The 15,738-nt window shown below is 40.5% G+C and overlaps 1 protein-coding gene across 2 annotated transcripts in view; it reads right to left on the bottom strand.

The window, feature by feature from the left end:
• Positions 1–2,421: 2,421 nt before the first annotated feature.
• tpk1 (thiamin pyrophosphokinase 1) overlaps positions 2,422–15,738 on the bottom strand; it is a 78,240-nt gene continuing 64,923 nt past the window's right edge. For both annotated transcript variants that reach the window (XM_038972790.1, XM_038972791.1), the window contains exon 9: positions 2,422–4,475. In XM_038972790.1, the coding sequence (XP_038828718.1) occupies positions 4,330–4,475 (146 nt within the window). In that variant the 3' untranslated portion in view covers positions 2,422–4,329. The remainder of the gene's footprint in view (positions 4,476–15,738) is intronic.

The raw sequence follows: 15,738 nt of genomic DNA on the forward strand, positions 1-15,738 counted from the left end.
TGAAGTGGATTGTTTGTTCTGTTTCATTTGTTCCCAGGGGGGAAGGGGAAGGCACTTAGGGAGTGCTTAGGCAAGAGGCCCGAGGGCATACATATACCCGTAGTATATTCAATGTCTAGGCACACTAGGTAAGACCTGGGCGGACCACCCCCTGTATTTTGGTTAGGGCACCAGGTGGTGCTAAGTTAGGTAAGTAGTGGGTAGGCAGGTTAGATAGGAGGGGGAGCTTTGATATTTACTTTCTTTGCTTTGGTTCCGTCCAGCCCCTTTTCCCCATATTACCGTTTAAGGAAATAAATCCTAGTAAACGGTAAATTCTGCCTTTGTCGTCCTTATTCGCACCTACAGTCCATACCTCTTTCGCTTCACGGAGAGTTGAGTTGCAGCAGGGAGTTGCGTTCCCTCTTTTTAGAGGCGTGCGTAACATAATTTTTTCACAATGTTACGCACGCCTCTAAAAAGAGGGAACGCAACTCAACTCTCCGTGAAGCGAAAGAGGTATGGACTGTAGGTGCGAATAAGGACGACAAAGGCAGAATTTACCGTTTACTAGGATTTATTTCCTTAAACGGTAATATGGGGAAAAGGGGCTGGACGGAACCAAAGCAAAGAAAGTAAATATCAAAGCTCCCCCTCTCCTATCTAACCTGCCTACCCACTTAACTTACCTAACTTAGCACCACCTGGTGCCCTAACCAAAATACAGGGGGTGGTCCGCCCAGGTCTTACCTAGTGTGCCTAGACATTGAATATACTACGGGTATATGTATGCCCTCGGGCCTCTTGCCTAAGCACTCCCTAAGTGCCTTCCCCTTCCCCCCTGGGAACAAATGAAACAGAACAAACAATCCACTTCACAACAAAACTGAGAACTCAGGTCACTAAAGATGCTCTGAACAAGCAACAAACACAGAACATAGCCAAGCTGCTACCAACAACAACTAACACAGTGCATACTCACAACCAACATGCTATAACCCCTCAGCCATAAACCTCTCTCAGCAATGATCTATCCAACATTCAATCTCAGCCTATAATGATATATATCGCTCTCTCTCTCAGGATCATTTCCCTTTTTCTCTCCTGAACAGAACACTGGCTTTATATCTTCAGGTGGCAATGGTGATTAGAGTCAGCTGCTTCTTGACGAGGGGGCGGGGTCAGCTCCAATCATCAATTAGCCTGGGGTCTACCAATCAGCTGGTTGGGGAGGCTTCCAGGAAGCCATCTCCTGAAACACACACACTCAAATACAACACAGAAACTGGGGAACGTAACACACACCTATGTTTGGGGAGTTCCTCCCATTCTTCTCTGCAGATCCTCTTAAGCTCTGTCAGGTTGGATGGGGAGTGTCGCTGCACAGCTATTTTCAGGTCTCTCCAGAGATGTTCGATCGGGTTCAAGTCCAGGTTCCGGCTGGGTCACTCAAGGACATGCAGAGACTTGTCCCTGAAACCACTCCTGCATTGTCTTGGCTGTATGCTTAGGGTCGTTGTCCTGTTGGAAGGTGAATATTCGCCCCAGTCTGAGTGCTCTGAAACAGGTTTTTGCCAAGGATCTATACTTTGCTTCGTTTCTTTCCCTCGAACCTGAATAGTCTCCCAGTCCCTGTCACTGAGGAGTGGCTTCCGTCTGGCCACTCTACCATAAAGGCCAGGTTGGTGGAATGCTGCAGAGATGATTGTCCCTTCTGGAAGGTTCTCCCATCTCCACAGAGGAACTCTGCAGCTTTTTCAGAGTGACCATTGGGTTTTTGGTCACCTGCCTGACCAATGCCCTTCTCCCCCGATTGCTCAGTTTGGCCGGGTGGCCAGATCTAGGAAGAGTCTTGGTGGTTTCAAACTTCTTCCATTTAAGAATGATGGAGGCCACTGTGTTTTTGGGGACCTTCAATGCTGCAGACATTTTTTGGTACCCTTCCCCCAATCTGTGCCTCTACACAATCATGTCTCGGAGCTCTACAAACAATTCCTTCGACCTCATGGCTTGGGTTTTTGCTCTGACATGCACTGTCAACTGTGGGACCTTTTGTATAGACAGGTGTATGCCTTTCCAAATCATGTCCAATCAACTGAATTTACCACAAGTGGACTCCAATCAAGTTGTAGAAACATCTCAAGGATGATACATGGAAAAAGGATGCACCTGAGCTCAATTTTGAGTCTCATAGCAAAGGGTCTGAATACTTATGTAAATATGGTATTTCTGTTTGTAATTTTTAATACATTTGCAAACATTCTAAAAATCTGTTTCGCTTTGTCATTATGGGCTATTGTGTGTAGATTGAGGGACATTTTTATTTATTTAATCCATTGTAGAATAAGGCTGTAACATAACCACAGATCATAATCAAAAGGAATCTAGTTCTTTTAGCATGACATCAAGTGAACGGAGCAGCCATGTTTATATTTTAAACCCCTTCAATCAAACAATCAAATGTCTTTATTGTCCTAATTGGGAAATGTGTTGTGCAGTCAGGGTTCAACAATAAAAACAACATTTAAAAACAGTGACAACCATACAACAGATATACATCATGAGATTGGTTACAGTGTACGATCAATAAAAGGCACAGTCATTGTGCAAACGTGCATCAATAAATATGCATTATTTAATTTCATGTGTAGATTTAGAAAGTTTATGTCCTGTGGGATGTTGCTCTTGGATCTATTGCTCTTGAATTTGGGAAGTTGAAAACAATGACCTGAAGGGACGAGCTCAAAATCGTCAATGCCCGGGTGATTAGAACAGTCTAGGATACTGTTAGCTCTCCTCATCACTTACTTCCTAAATGTTTCTAACAGCTGTGTCTGCTGCACCCCGATGACCTTGCTGGCCACCTCTACCACTGTCTAGCCTGTTTTTGTTGCAAACATTAAGATTGCCAAACCAGGCCACCGTCGAAAACATCAACACAGATTCAATAAAACTCCTGTAAAACAGTCATCATTGCCTTGCTGACAAAAGTTCCATCTTTCTCAGAAAGAAAAGTTCATTTGGAACCACATCGATCAAGAAGGTTCAAGAACCTTCTTGATCGATGTGGTTCCAAATCAACTTTTTTGGAACCACATTCCAAATCAACTTGGAGTTCTCTGGAATTGTATGTCTGTAAAATGTAATGATTCTGTGACGAGAGATTATTATTGTACCATCTCTTTTGATCTCTGTTCTAGAAGATTGCCATGGCGACAGTGATTGGGTTTGCCATCATGAGCTTCATCGGGTTCTTTGTCAAGCTCATCCACATCTTCAACAACATCTTTCAATTGTGAAAGTAGGACCGCACCTTCAACATAGGACAAGACACTGCAGGACACACACACCAGGAGTCAGTTGGACAGTAGGCAGTCAGTACTGTATTGTGCACATTATTGGTAGAAAACATCATTCAAGTTCAGTCCATTTGGCTTTGTAGGTTAGCATAGAGATTGGGTGATCTGACTACAGTGTTCTAAAGTGCACTAATGTTACCAGTCTACAAGATCCAAATATATGATTCATTGGTATCAAGATATGTGCATAGATGCATGTAGGTCTGCGATAATATCAAACTATGTTTTGCAGTTCTATTTGATTTAATGGAATGCATGAAACACGCTCTATTTTAAATCATAAGGCATACAGCCTTTCTGCCACTACAGTTAAGAGGAGTGGATGATTGTATACTTTTGGGTGAAGGGGAGAAACTGAATTAGCCTCTGTGTGGCCCTGTTTATGTGAGTTCTCTTATCTCTCTCAGGGGCGGTTTAACCTCTGGAGATGTTACACAACTACAACTACAGAACTACAATAACGAGAGACCTTAGGCAGCGGGGCACTGTGGAAAAGTGGTGGTGGGAGGGTAGTTTTTACATTGTTTGCAATGTTTTTATTTGACTGTGTTAATAAATCAAAGAAATACGCAGCTTGACTTATGTTTGACTTGTATATAATGTGTATCTATGTTTGTTAAGCGACAACGGTGAAGGCACATTGGGTTTGCGTTCCAAACCGTAGACTTGCACCCTAAAATCCACCCTTGAGAAGTATGGATTTGAACCCCACCTCAGATCTGCAATGGTTCGTCTTCAAGGGGAAGGGAGCAAGTCTCCAGTTTGGAATCAGGACGGAGTTTCCTAGGCTAGTGGTGAATCTATAGTCTAAAGTGGCTTCCTCTTGTGACCGTACAGAGATTCCTTCACCAAGGAAGGAAAGAGGCATTTTTCCAGTATTTCAACTAGGCAGAAGCGTGAATTTTCAGTTTGGGAGAGGAAGCCATTAGCCTATTTAAATGACACCCATTTGTCCATTCTGGAAGGAGGTGGAGCACCCTGGTCGATGATGTCATTTCCTGTCCCTGCAGATGCCCATGCTCCAGAGCAGTGGCTGGTCCGTTGTCACGGTTACAGGCTTCCTCTGGTCTCCCTGGGCGACAGGCTCGTAGGTGTTGGATGTGCTCACCAGCTTCCCGAACTGCAGTACCTGGTTGTCTATAACACACAGAGTCAGCCAGACATGCTCGTTAGCCTACAGAATCTACTCAGCAAGCAGTGGAGTGAAAAACACTTGTGGGGTAATGCAGGTTCATTCCAACCACACCATCATTTACAAATACACTGTCCTCCCTGTGTAACCCCCAAGGGGGTCCAGTCTGAGGCCACCCTATTCTGTGTAAGCACTCAGCTGGGACCTGGGAAGCAGTGCTGGGAAGGTCATCTCGGGTGAGAGAGAACTCACACAAGGACTAGCATTATGCTTGACCACTGAGCATAAGGAAACTGGGAACTGGTGGGTCGACAAATCCTCTCAAAGCCAACCTTTTGGTCCAGACAGGACAGGAGAGACTTACACCGAAGAGCTGCAATAAGTTGAGGGTTTTCAGGTTCTCTTTTCATGTGTGCCATTAGTATTAATCAAATAACATTCTTCAACACACCAGTGGAGACTTTTCATTATAAAATGAGAGGACTGTAGCTACGGGGATGATATTTGTCTTGGAGGTTACTGAAGATGAGTTAGCCTTGAATCCAGGTCAACACTGACCTCCTATGGCCAAATATGGTATTGCAGGATGACTAACATCAGAAGTCTATTATTGTCATGCCAGATCTATTTAATATAGACTCAACCTCAAGGGTTGATGTAAAAAGGGGTTATAAATAACATTTTAGTGATTCATTGATTGGTTTAATGGACAGAAAATTCTGCTCTGTGTTATCTCACATGGACTGTCTGGATTATGCCATTGTTTAACACTGTTTAACATTGTCTATTGTGATTTTAGAACTAACAACACCCTTGGAAACAATGAAGTTATTCTATTACCACATTCTACTGACAGTCAGGATCAAACAGCATTCTATTCCACTGCATCAACTCAACACATCTCATAATTACTTTGCTTTTCAAACGTCTATTGGGACAGGAGAACAAAACATATGTAGAATAATACATTTGTTTTTGAATGTGTGTTAAAAATAGTCTCCAGGACGGAACTAAACAAACAGAAGGAGAAGAAAGAAAACAGCAAAGAGAACAAATCAAATGACCACAGGCGGATGAATACACTTCAAAGACGAAACGCCCTTCTGCTTCAAAGCCCTGTGAATAGCCATGATATTAAACTGTGTGTGTGTTGTGAACAGCCATGATATTAAACTGTGTGTGTGTTGTGAACAGCCATGATATTAAACTGTGTGTGTGTGTGTGTGTGTGTTGTGAACAGCCATGATATTAAACTGTGTGTGTGTTGTGAACAGCCATGATATTAAACTGTGTGTGTGTTGTGAACAGCCATGATATTAAACTGTGTGTGTGTTGTGAACAGCCATGATATTAAACTGTGTGTGTGTTGTGAACAGCCATGATATTAAACTGTGTGTGTGTTGTGAACAGCCATGATATTAAACTGTGTGTGTGTGTTGTGAACAGCCATGATATTAAACTGTGTGTGTGTTGTGAACAGCCATGATATTAAACTGTGTGTGTGTGTGTGTGTTGTGAATAGCCATGATATTAAACTGTGTGTGTGTTGTGAACAGCCATGATATTAAACTGTGTGTGTGTGTGTGTTGTGAACAGCCATGATATTAAACTGTGTGTGTGTGTGTTGTGAATAGCCATGATATTAAACTGTGTGTGTGTGTGTGTTGTGAACAGCCATGATATTAAACTGTGTGTGTGTGTGTTGTGAACAGCCATGATATTAAACTGTGTGTGTGTGTGTTGTGAACAGCCATGATATTAAACTGTGTGTGTGTGTGTGTTGTGAACAGCCATGATATTAAACTGTGTGTGTGTGTTGTGAACAGCCATGATATTAAACTGTGTGTGTGTGTTGTGAATAGCCATGATATTAAACTGTGTGTGTGTTGTGAACAGCCATGATATTACACTGTGTGTGTGTGTGTGTGTGTGTGTGTTGTGAATAGCCATGATATTAAACTGTGTGTGTGTTGTGAACAGCCATGATATTAAACTGTGTGTGTGTTGTGAACAGCCATGATATTAAACTGTGTGTGTGTGTGTGTGTGTTGTGAATAGCCATGATATTAAACTGTGTGTGTGTGTTGTGAACAGCCATGATATTAAACTTTGTGTGTGTGTGTTGTGAACAGCCATGATATTAAACTGTGTGTGTGTGTGTTGTGAACAGCCATGATATTAAACTGTGTGTGTGTGTGTGTGTGTGTTGTGAACAGCCATGATATTAAACTGTGTGTGTGTTGTGAATAGCCATGATATTAAATACACTGTGTGTGTGTTGTGAACAGCCATGATATTAAACTGTGTGTGTGTGTGTTGTGAACAGCCATGATATTAAACTGTGTGTGTGTGTGTGTTGTGAACAGCCATGATATTAAACTGTGTGTGTGTGTGTTGTGAACAGCCATGATATTAAACTGTGTGTGTGTGTGTGTGTGTGTTGTGAACAGCCATGATATTAAACTGTGTGTGTGTTGTGAATAGCCATGATATTAAATACACTGTGTGTGTGTTGTGAACAGCCATGATATTAAACTGTGTGTGTGTGTGTTGTGAACAGCCATGATATTAAACTGTGTGTGTGTGTGTGTTGTGAACAGCCATGATATTAAACTGTGTGTGTGTGTGTTGTGAACAGCCATGATATTAAACTGTGTGTGTGTGTGTGTTGTGAACAGCCATGATATTAAACTGTGTGTGTGTGTGTTGTGAACAGCCATGATATTAAACTGTGTGTGTGTGTGTGTGTTGTGAACAGCCATGATATTAAACTGTGTGTGTGTTGTGAATAGCCATGATATTAAACTGTGTGTGTGTTGTGAACAGCCATGATATTAAACTGTGTGTGTGTGTGTGTGTTGTGAATAGCCATGATATTAAACTGTGTGTGTGTTGTGAATAGCCATGATATTAAACTGTGTGTGTGTGTGTGTGTTGTGAACAGCCATGATATTAAACTGTGTGTGTGTGTGTTGTGAATAGCCATGATATTAAACTGTGTGTGTGTTGTGAACAGCCATGATATTAAACTGTGTGTGTGTTGTGAATAGCCAAGATATTAAACTGTGTGTGTGTGTGTGTGTGTTGTGAACAGCCATGATATTAAACTGTGTGTGTGTGTGTGTGTGTTGTGAACAGTCATGATATTAAACTGTGTGTGTGTGTGTGTGTTGTGAACAGTCATGATATTAAACTGTGTGTGTGTTGTGAATAGCCATGATATTAAACTGTGTGTGTGTTGTGAACAGCCATGATATTAAACTGTGTGTGTGTGTTGTGAACAGCCATGATATTAAACTGTGTGTGTGTGTGTTGTGAACAGCCATGATATTAAACTGTGTGTGTGTGTGTGTTGTGAACAGCCATGATATTAAACTGTCTCCAGTTTGGAATCAGGACGGAGTTTCCTAGGCTAGTGGTGAATCTATAGTCTAAAGTGGCTTCCTCTTGTGACCGTACAGAGATTCCTTCACCAAGGAAGGAAAGAGGCATTTTTCCAGTATTTCAACTAGGCAGAAGCGTGAATTTTCAGTTTGGGAGAGGAAGCCATTAGCCTATTTAAATGACACCCATTTGTCCATTCTGGAAGGTGTGTGTTGTGTGTGTGTGTGAACAGTCATGATATTAAACTGTGTGTGTGTGTGTGTGTGTGTTGTGAACAGTCATGATATTAAACTGTGTGTGTTGTGAATAGCCATGATATTAAACTGTGTGTGTGTTGTGAACAGCCATGATATTAAACTGTGTGTGTGTGTGTTGTGAACAGCCATGATATTAAACTGTGTGTGTGTGTGTGTGTGTGTGTTGTGAACAGCCATGATATTAAACTGTGTGTGTGTGTGTGTTGTGAACAGCCATGATATTAAACTGTGTGTGTGTGTTGTGAACAGCCATGATATTAAACTGTGTGTGTGTGTGTGTGTGTGTGTTGTGAATAGCCATGATATTAAACTGTGTGTGTGTGTGTGTTGTGAACAGTCATGATATTAAACTGTGTGTGTGTTGTGAACAGCCATGATATTAAACTGTGTGTGTGTGTGTGTTGTGAACAGTCATGATATTAAACTGTGTGTGTGTGTGTTGTGAACAGCCATGATATTAAACTGTGTGTGTGTGTGTGTTGTGAACAGCCATGATATTAAACTGTGTGTGTGTGTGTTGTGAACAGCCATGATATTAAACTGTGTGTGTGTGTGTGTGTTGTGAACAGCCATGATATTAAACTGTGTGTGTGTTGTGAATAGCCATGATATTAAACTGTGTGTGTGTTGTGAACAGCCATGATATTAAACTGTGTGTGTGTGTGTGTGTTGTGAATAGCCATGATATTAAACTGTGTGTGTGTTGTGAATAGCCATGATATTAAACTGTGTGTGTGTGTGTGTGTGTTGTGAACAGCCATGATATTAAACTGTGTGTGTGTGTGTTGTGAATAGCCATGATATTAAACTGTGTGTGTGTTGTGAACAGCCATGATATTAAACTGTGTGTGTGTTGTGAATAGCCAAGATATTAAACTGTGTGTGTGTGTGTGTGTGTTGTGAACAGCCATGATATTAAACTGTGTGTGTGTGTGTGTGTGTTGTGAACAGTCATGATATTAAACTGTGTGTGTGTGTGTGTGTTGTGAACAGTCATGATATTAAACTGTGTGTGTGTTGTGAATAGCCATGATATTAAACTGTGTGTGTGTTGTGAACAGCCATGATATTAAACTGTGTGTGTGTGTTGTGAACAGCCATGATATTAAACTGTGTGTGTGTGTGTTGTGAACAGCCATGATATTAAACTGTGTGTGTGTGTGTTGTGAACAGCCATGATATTAAACTGTCTCCAGTTTGGAATCAGGACGGAGTTTCCTAGGCTAGTGGTGAATCTATAGTCTAAAGTGGCTTCCTCTTGTGACCGTACAGAGATTCCTTCACCAAGGAAGGAAAGAGGCATTTTTCCAGTATTTCAACTAGGCAGAAGCGTGAATTTTCAGTTTGGGAGAGGAAGCCATTAGCCTATTTAAATGACACCCATTTGTCCATTCTGGAAGGTGTGTGTTGTGTGTGTGTGTGAACAGTCATGATATTAAACTGTGTGTGTGTGTGTGTGTGTTGTGAACAGTCATGATATTAAACTGTGTGTGTTGTGAATAGCCATGATATTAAACTGTGTGTGTGTTGTGAACAGCCATGATATTAAACTGTGTGTGTGTGTTGTGAACAGCCATGATATTAAACTGTGTGTGTGTGTGTGTGTGTGTGTTGTGAACAGCCATGATATTAAACTGTGTGTGTGTGTGTGTTGTGAACAGCCATGATATTAAACTGTGTGTGTGTGTTGTGAACAGCCATGATATTAAACTGTGTGTGTGTGTGTGTGTGTTGTGAATAGCCATGATATTAAACTGTGTGTGTGTGTGTGTTGTGAACAGTCATGATATTAAACTGTGTGTGTGTTGTGAACAGTCATGATATTAAACTGTGTGTGTGTGTGTGTGTTGTGAACAGTCATGATATTAAACTGTGTGTGTGTGTGTTGTGAACAGCCATGATATTAAACTGTGTGTGTGTGTGTGTTGTGAACAGCCATGATATTAAACTGTGTGTGTGTGTGTTGTGAACAGCCATGATATTAAACTGTGTGTGTGTTGTGAATAGCCATGATATTAAACTGTGTGTGTATGTTGTGAATAGCCATGATATTAAACTGTGTGTGTGTGTGTTGTGAATAGCCATGATATTAAACTGTGTGTGTGTCTGTGTTGTGAACAGCCATGATATTAAACTGTGTGTGTGTTGTTAATAGCCATGATATTAACTGTGTGTGTGTGTGTGTTGTGAACAGCCATGATATTAAACTGTGTGTGTGTGTGTTGTGAATAGCCATGATATTAAACTGTGTGTGTGTGTGTTGTGAACAGCCATGATATTAAACTGTGTGTGTGTGTGTTGTGAACAGCCATGATATTAAACTGTGTGTGTGTGTGTTGTGAACAGCCATGATATTAAACTGTGTGTGTGTGTGTTGTGAACAGCCATGATATTAAACTGTGTGTGTGTGTGTGTGTGTTGTGAACAGCCATGATATTAAACTGTGTGTGTGTTGTGAATAGCCATGATATTAAACTGTGTGTGTGTTGTGAATAGCCATGATATTAAACTGTGTGTGTGTGTTGTGAACAGCCATGATATTACACTGTGTGTGTGTGTGTGTGTGTGTTGTGAATAGCCATGATATTAAACTGTGTGTGTGTTGTGAACAGCCATGATATTAAACTGTGTGTGTGTGTGTGTGTGTTGTGAATAGCCATGATATTAAACTGTGTGTGTGTTGTGAACAGCCATGATATTAAACTTTGTGTGTGTGTGTTGTGAACAGCCATGATATTAAACTGTGTGTGTGTGTGTTGTGAACAGCCATGATATTAAACTGTGTGTGTGTGTGTGTGTGTGTTGTGAACAGCCATGATATTAAACTGTGTGTGTGTTGTGAATAGCCATGATATTAAATACACTGTGTGTGTGTGTGTTGTGAACAGCCATGATATTAAACTGTGTGTGTGTGTGTTGTGAATAGCCATGATATTAAACTGTGTGTGTGTGTGTGTTGTGAACAGCCATGATATTAAACTGTGTGTGTGTGTGTTGTGAACAGCCATGATATTAAACTGTGTGTGTGTGTGTTGTGAACAGCCATGATATTAAACTGTGTGTGTGTGTGTTGTGAACAGCCATGATATTAAACTGTGTGTGTGTGTGTGTGTGTGTTGTGAACAGCCATGATATTAAACTGTGTGTGTGTTGTGAATAGCCATGATATTAAACTGTGTGTGTGTTGTGAACAGCCATGATATTAAACTGTGTGTGTGTGTGTGTGTTGTGAATAGCCATGATATTAAACTGTGTGTGTGTTGTGAATAGCCATGATATTAAACTGTGTGTGTGTGTGTGTGTTGTGAACAGCCATGATATTAAACTGTGTGTGTGTGTGTTGTGAATAGCCATGATATTAAACTGTGTGTGTGTTGTGAACAGCCATGATATTAAACTGTGTGTGTGTTGTGAATAGCCATGATATTAAACTGTGTGTGTGTTGTGAACAGCCATGATATTAAACTTTGTGTGTGTGTGTTGTGAACAGCCATGATATTAAACTGTGTGTGTGTGTGTTGTGAACAGCCATGATATTAAACTGTGTGTGTGTGTGTGTGTGTGTTGTGAACAGCCATGATATTAAACTGTGTGTGTGTTGTGAATAGCCATGATATTAAATACACTGTGTGTGTGTGTGTTGTGAACAGCCATGATATTAAACTGTGTGTGTGTGTGTTGTGAATAGCCATGATATTAAACTGTGTGTGTGTGTGTTGTGAACAGCCATGATATTAAACTGTGTGTGTGTGTGTTGTGAACAGCCATGATATTAAACTGTGTGTGTGTGTGTTGTGAACAGCCATGATATTAAACTGTGTGTGTGTGTGTTGTGAACAGCCATGATATTAAACTGTGTGTGTGTGTGTGTGTGTGTTGTGAACAGCCATGATATTAAACTGTGTGTGTGTTGTGAATAGCCATGATATTAAACTGTGTGTGTGTTGTGAACAGCCATGATATTAAACTGTGTGTGTGTGTGTGTGTTGTGAATAGCCATGATATTAAACTGTGTGTGTGTTGTGAATAGCCATGATATTAAACTGTGTGTGTGTGTGTGTGTTGTGAACAGCCATGATATTAAACTGTGTGTGTGTGTGTTGTGAATAGCCATGATATTAAACTGTGTGTGTGTTGTGAACAGCCATGATATTAAACTGTGTGTGTGTTGTGAATAGCCAAGATATTAAACTGTGTGTGTGTGTGTTGTGAACAGCCATGATATTAAACTGTGTGTGTGTGTGTGTGTTGTGAACAGTCATGATATTAAACTGTGTGTGTGTGTGTGTGTGTTGTGAACAGTCATGATATTAAACTGTGTGTGTTGTGAATAGCCATGATATTAAACTGTGTGTGTGTTGTGAACAGCCATGATATTAAACTGTGTGTGTGTGTTGTGAACAGCCATGATATTAAACTGTGTGTGTGTGTGTGTGTGTGTGTTGTGAACAGCCATGATATTAAACTGTGTGTGTGTGTGTGTTGTGAACAGCCATGATATTAAACTGTGTGTGTGTGTTGTGAACAGCCATGATATTAAACTGTGTGTGTGTGTGTGTGTGTTGTGAATAGCCATGATATTAAACTGTGTGTGTGTGTGTGTTGTGAACAGTCATGATATTAAACTGTGTGTGTGTTGTGAACAGCCATGATATTAAACTGTGTGTGTGTGTGTGTTGTGAACAGTCATGATATTAAACTGTGTGTGTGTGTGTTGTGAACAGCCATGATATTAAACTGTGTGTGTGTGTGTGTTGTGAACAGCCATGATATTAAACTGTGTGTGTGTGTGTTGTGAACAGCCATGATATTAAACTGTGTGTGTGTTGTGAATAGCCATGATATTAAACTGTGTGTGTATGTTGTGAATAGCCATGATATTAAACTGTGTGTGTGTGTGTTGTGAATAGCCATGATATTAAACTGTGTGTGTGTCTGTGTTGTGAACAGCCATGATATTAAACTGTGTGTGTGTTGTTAATAGCCATGATATTAAACTGTGTGTGTGTGTGTGTTGTGAACAGCCATGATATTAAACTGTGTGTGTGTGTGTTGTGAATAGCCATGATATTAAACTGTGTGTGTGTGTGTTGTGAACAGCCATGATATTAAACTGTGTGTGTGTGTGTTGTGAACAGCCATGATATTAAACTGTGTGTGTGTGTGTTGTGAACAGCCATGATATTAAACTGTGTGTGTGTGTGTTGTGAACAGCCATGATATTAAACTGTGTGTGTTGTGTGTGTGTGTTGTGAACAGCCATGATATTAAACTGTGTGTGTGTTGTGAATAGCCATGATATTAAACTGTGTGTGTGTTGTGAATAGCCATGATATTAAACTGTGTGTGTGTGTTGTGAACAGCCATGATATTACACTGTGTGTGTGTGTGTGTGTGTGTGTGTTGTGAATAGCCATGATATTAAACTGTGTGTGTGTTGTGAACAGCCATGATATTAAACTGTGTGTGTGTGTGTGTTGTGTGTTGTGATAGCCATGATTTAAACTGTGTTTGGTGTGTGTGAACAGCCATGATATTAAACTTGTGTGTTGTGTGTTGTGAAACAGCCATGATATTAAACGTTTGTGTGTGTGTTGTGACAGCCATGATATTAAACTTGTGTGTGTGTGTGGTTTGAACAGCCATGATTATTGAATACTGTGTGTGTGTTGTGAAAGCCATGATATTAAATCATGTGTGTGTGTGTGTGTTGTGAACAGCCATGATATTAAACTGTGTGTGTGTGTGTTGTGAAGCCATGATATTAAACTGTGTGTGTGTGTGTGTGTGTGTTGAACAGCCATGATATTAAACTGTGTGTGTGTGTGTGTTGTGAACAGCATGATATTAACTGTGTGTGTGTGTGTTGTGAACAGCCATGATATTAAACTGTGTGTGTGTGTGGTTGTGAACAGCCATGATATTAAACTGTGTGTGTGTGTGTGTGTGTGACAGCCATGATATTAAACTGTGTGTGTGTGTGTGAATAGCCATGTATTAAACTGTGTGTGTGTGTGTTGTAACAGCCATGATATTAAACTGTGTGTGTGTTGTGTGTTGTGAATAGCCATGATATTAAACTGTGTGTGTGTTGTGAATAGCCATGATATTAAACTGTGTGTGTGTGTGTGTGTTTGTGAACAGCCATGATATTAAACTGTGTGTGTGTGTGTTGTGAATAGCCATGATATTAAACTGTGTGTGTGGTTGTGAACCCATGATATTAAACTGTGTGTGTGTTGTGATAGCCATAATTAAACTGTGTGTGTGTGTGTTGTGTTGTGAACAGCCATGATATTAAACTGTGTGTGTTTGTGTGTGTTGTGAACAGCATGATATTAAACTGTGTGTGTGTTGTGAAAGTCCCTGATATTAAACTGTGTGTGTGTGTGTGTTGTGAACAGCCATGATATTAAACTGTGTGTGTGTGTTTGTAACAGCCATGATATTAAACTGTCTCCAGTTTGAAATCAGGACGGAGTTTCCTAGGCTAGTGGTGAATCTATAGTCAAGTGGCTTCCTCTTGTGACCGTACAGAGATTCCTTCACCTAGGAGGAAAGAGGCTTTTTCCAGTATTTCAACTAGCAGAAGCGTGAATTTTCAGTTTGGAGAGGAAGCCATTAGCCTTTTAAATGACACCCATTTGTCCATTCTGGAAGGTGTGTGTTGTGTGTGTTGTGTGAACATCCATGATATTAAACTGTGTGTGTGTGTGTGTGTGTTGTGAACAGTCATGATATTAAACTGTGTGTGTTGTGAATAGCCATGATATTAAACTGTGTGTGTGTTGTGAACAGCCATGATATTAAACTGTGTGTGTGTGTGTTGTGAACAGCCATGATATTAAACTGTGTGTGTGTGGTGTGTGTGGTGTGTGTGTTGTGAACAGCCATGATATTAAACTGTGTGTGTGGTGTGTGGTGTGTTGTGAACAGCCATGATATTAAACTGTGTGTGTGTGTGTGTGAACAGCCATGATATTAAACTGTGTGTGTGGTGGTGTTGGTGGAATAGCCTGATATTAAACTGTGTGTGTGTGTGTTGTGAACAGTCATGATATTAAACATGTAACTGTGTGTGTGTTGTGAACAGCCATGATATTAAACTGTGTGTGTGTTGTGTTGTGAACAGCATGATATTAAACTGTGTGTGTGTGTGTTTGTGAACAGCCATGATATTAAACTGTGTTGTTGTGTGTGTGTTGTGAACAGCCATGATATTAAACTGTGTGTGGTGTGTGTGTTGTGAACAGCCATGATATTAAACTGTGTGTGTGTGTTGTATAAGCCATGATATTAAACTGTGTGTGTTGTTGTGAATAGCCATGATATTAAACTGTGGTGTGTGTGTGTTTGTGAATAGCCATGATATTAAACTGTGTGTGTGTGTGTTGTGAACAGCCTGATATTAAACTGTGTGTGTGGTTGTGAATAGCCATGATATTAAACGGTGTGTGTGTGTGTGTGTGTGTTGTGAACAGCCATGATATTAAACTGTGTGTGTGTGGTGAATAGCCATGATATTAAACTGTGTGTGTGGTGTGTTCTGTAACAGCCATGATATAAACTGTGTGTGTGTGTGTGTTGTGACAGCCATGATATAAACTGTGTTGTGTGTGTTGTGTTG

This window comes from Salvelinus namaycush, chromosome 33 (genome assembly GCF_016432855.1).
Source record: "Salvelinus namaycush isolate Seneca chromosome 33, SaNama_1.0, whole genome shotgun sequence".
In the NCBI taxonomy this organism is placed as follows: Eukaryota; Metazoa; Chordata; class Actinopteri; order Salmoniformes; family Salmonidae; genus Salvelinus; species Salvelinus namaycush.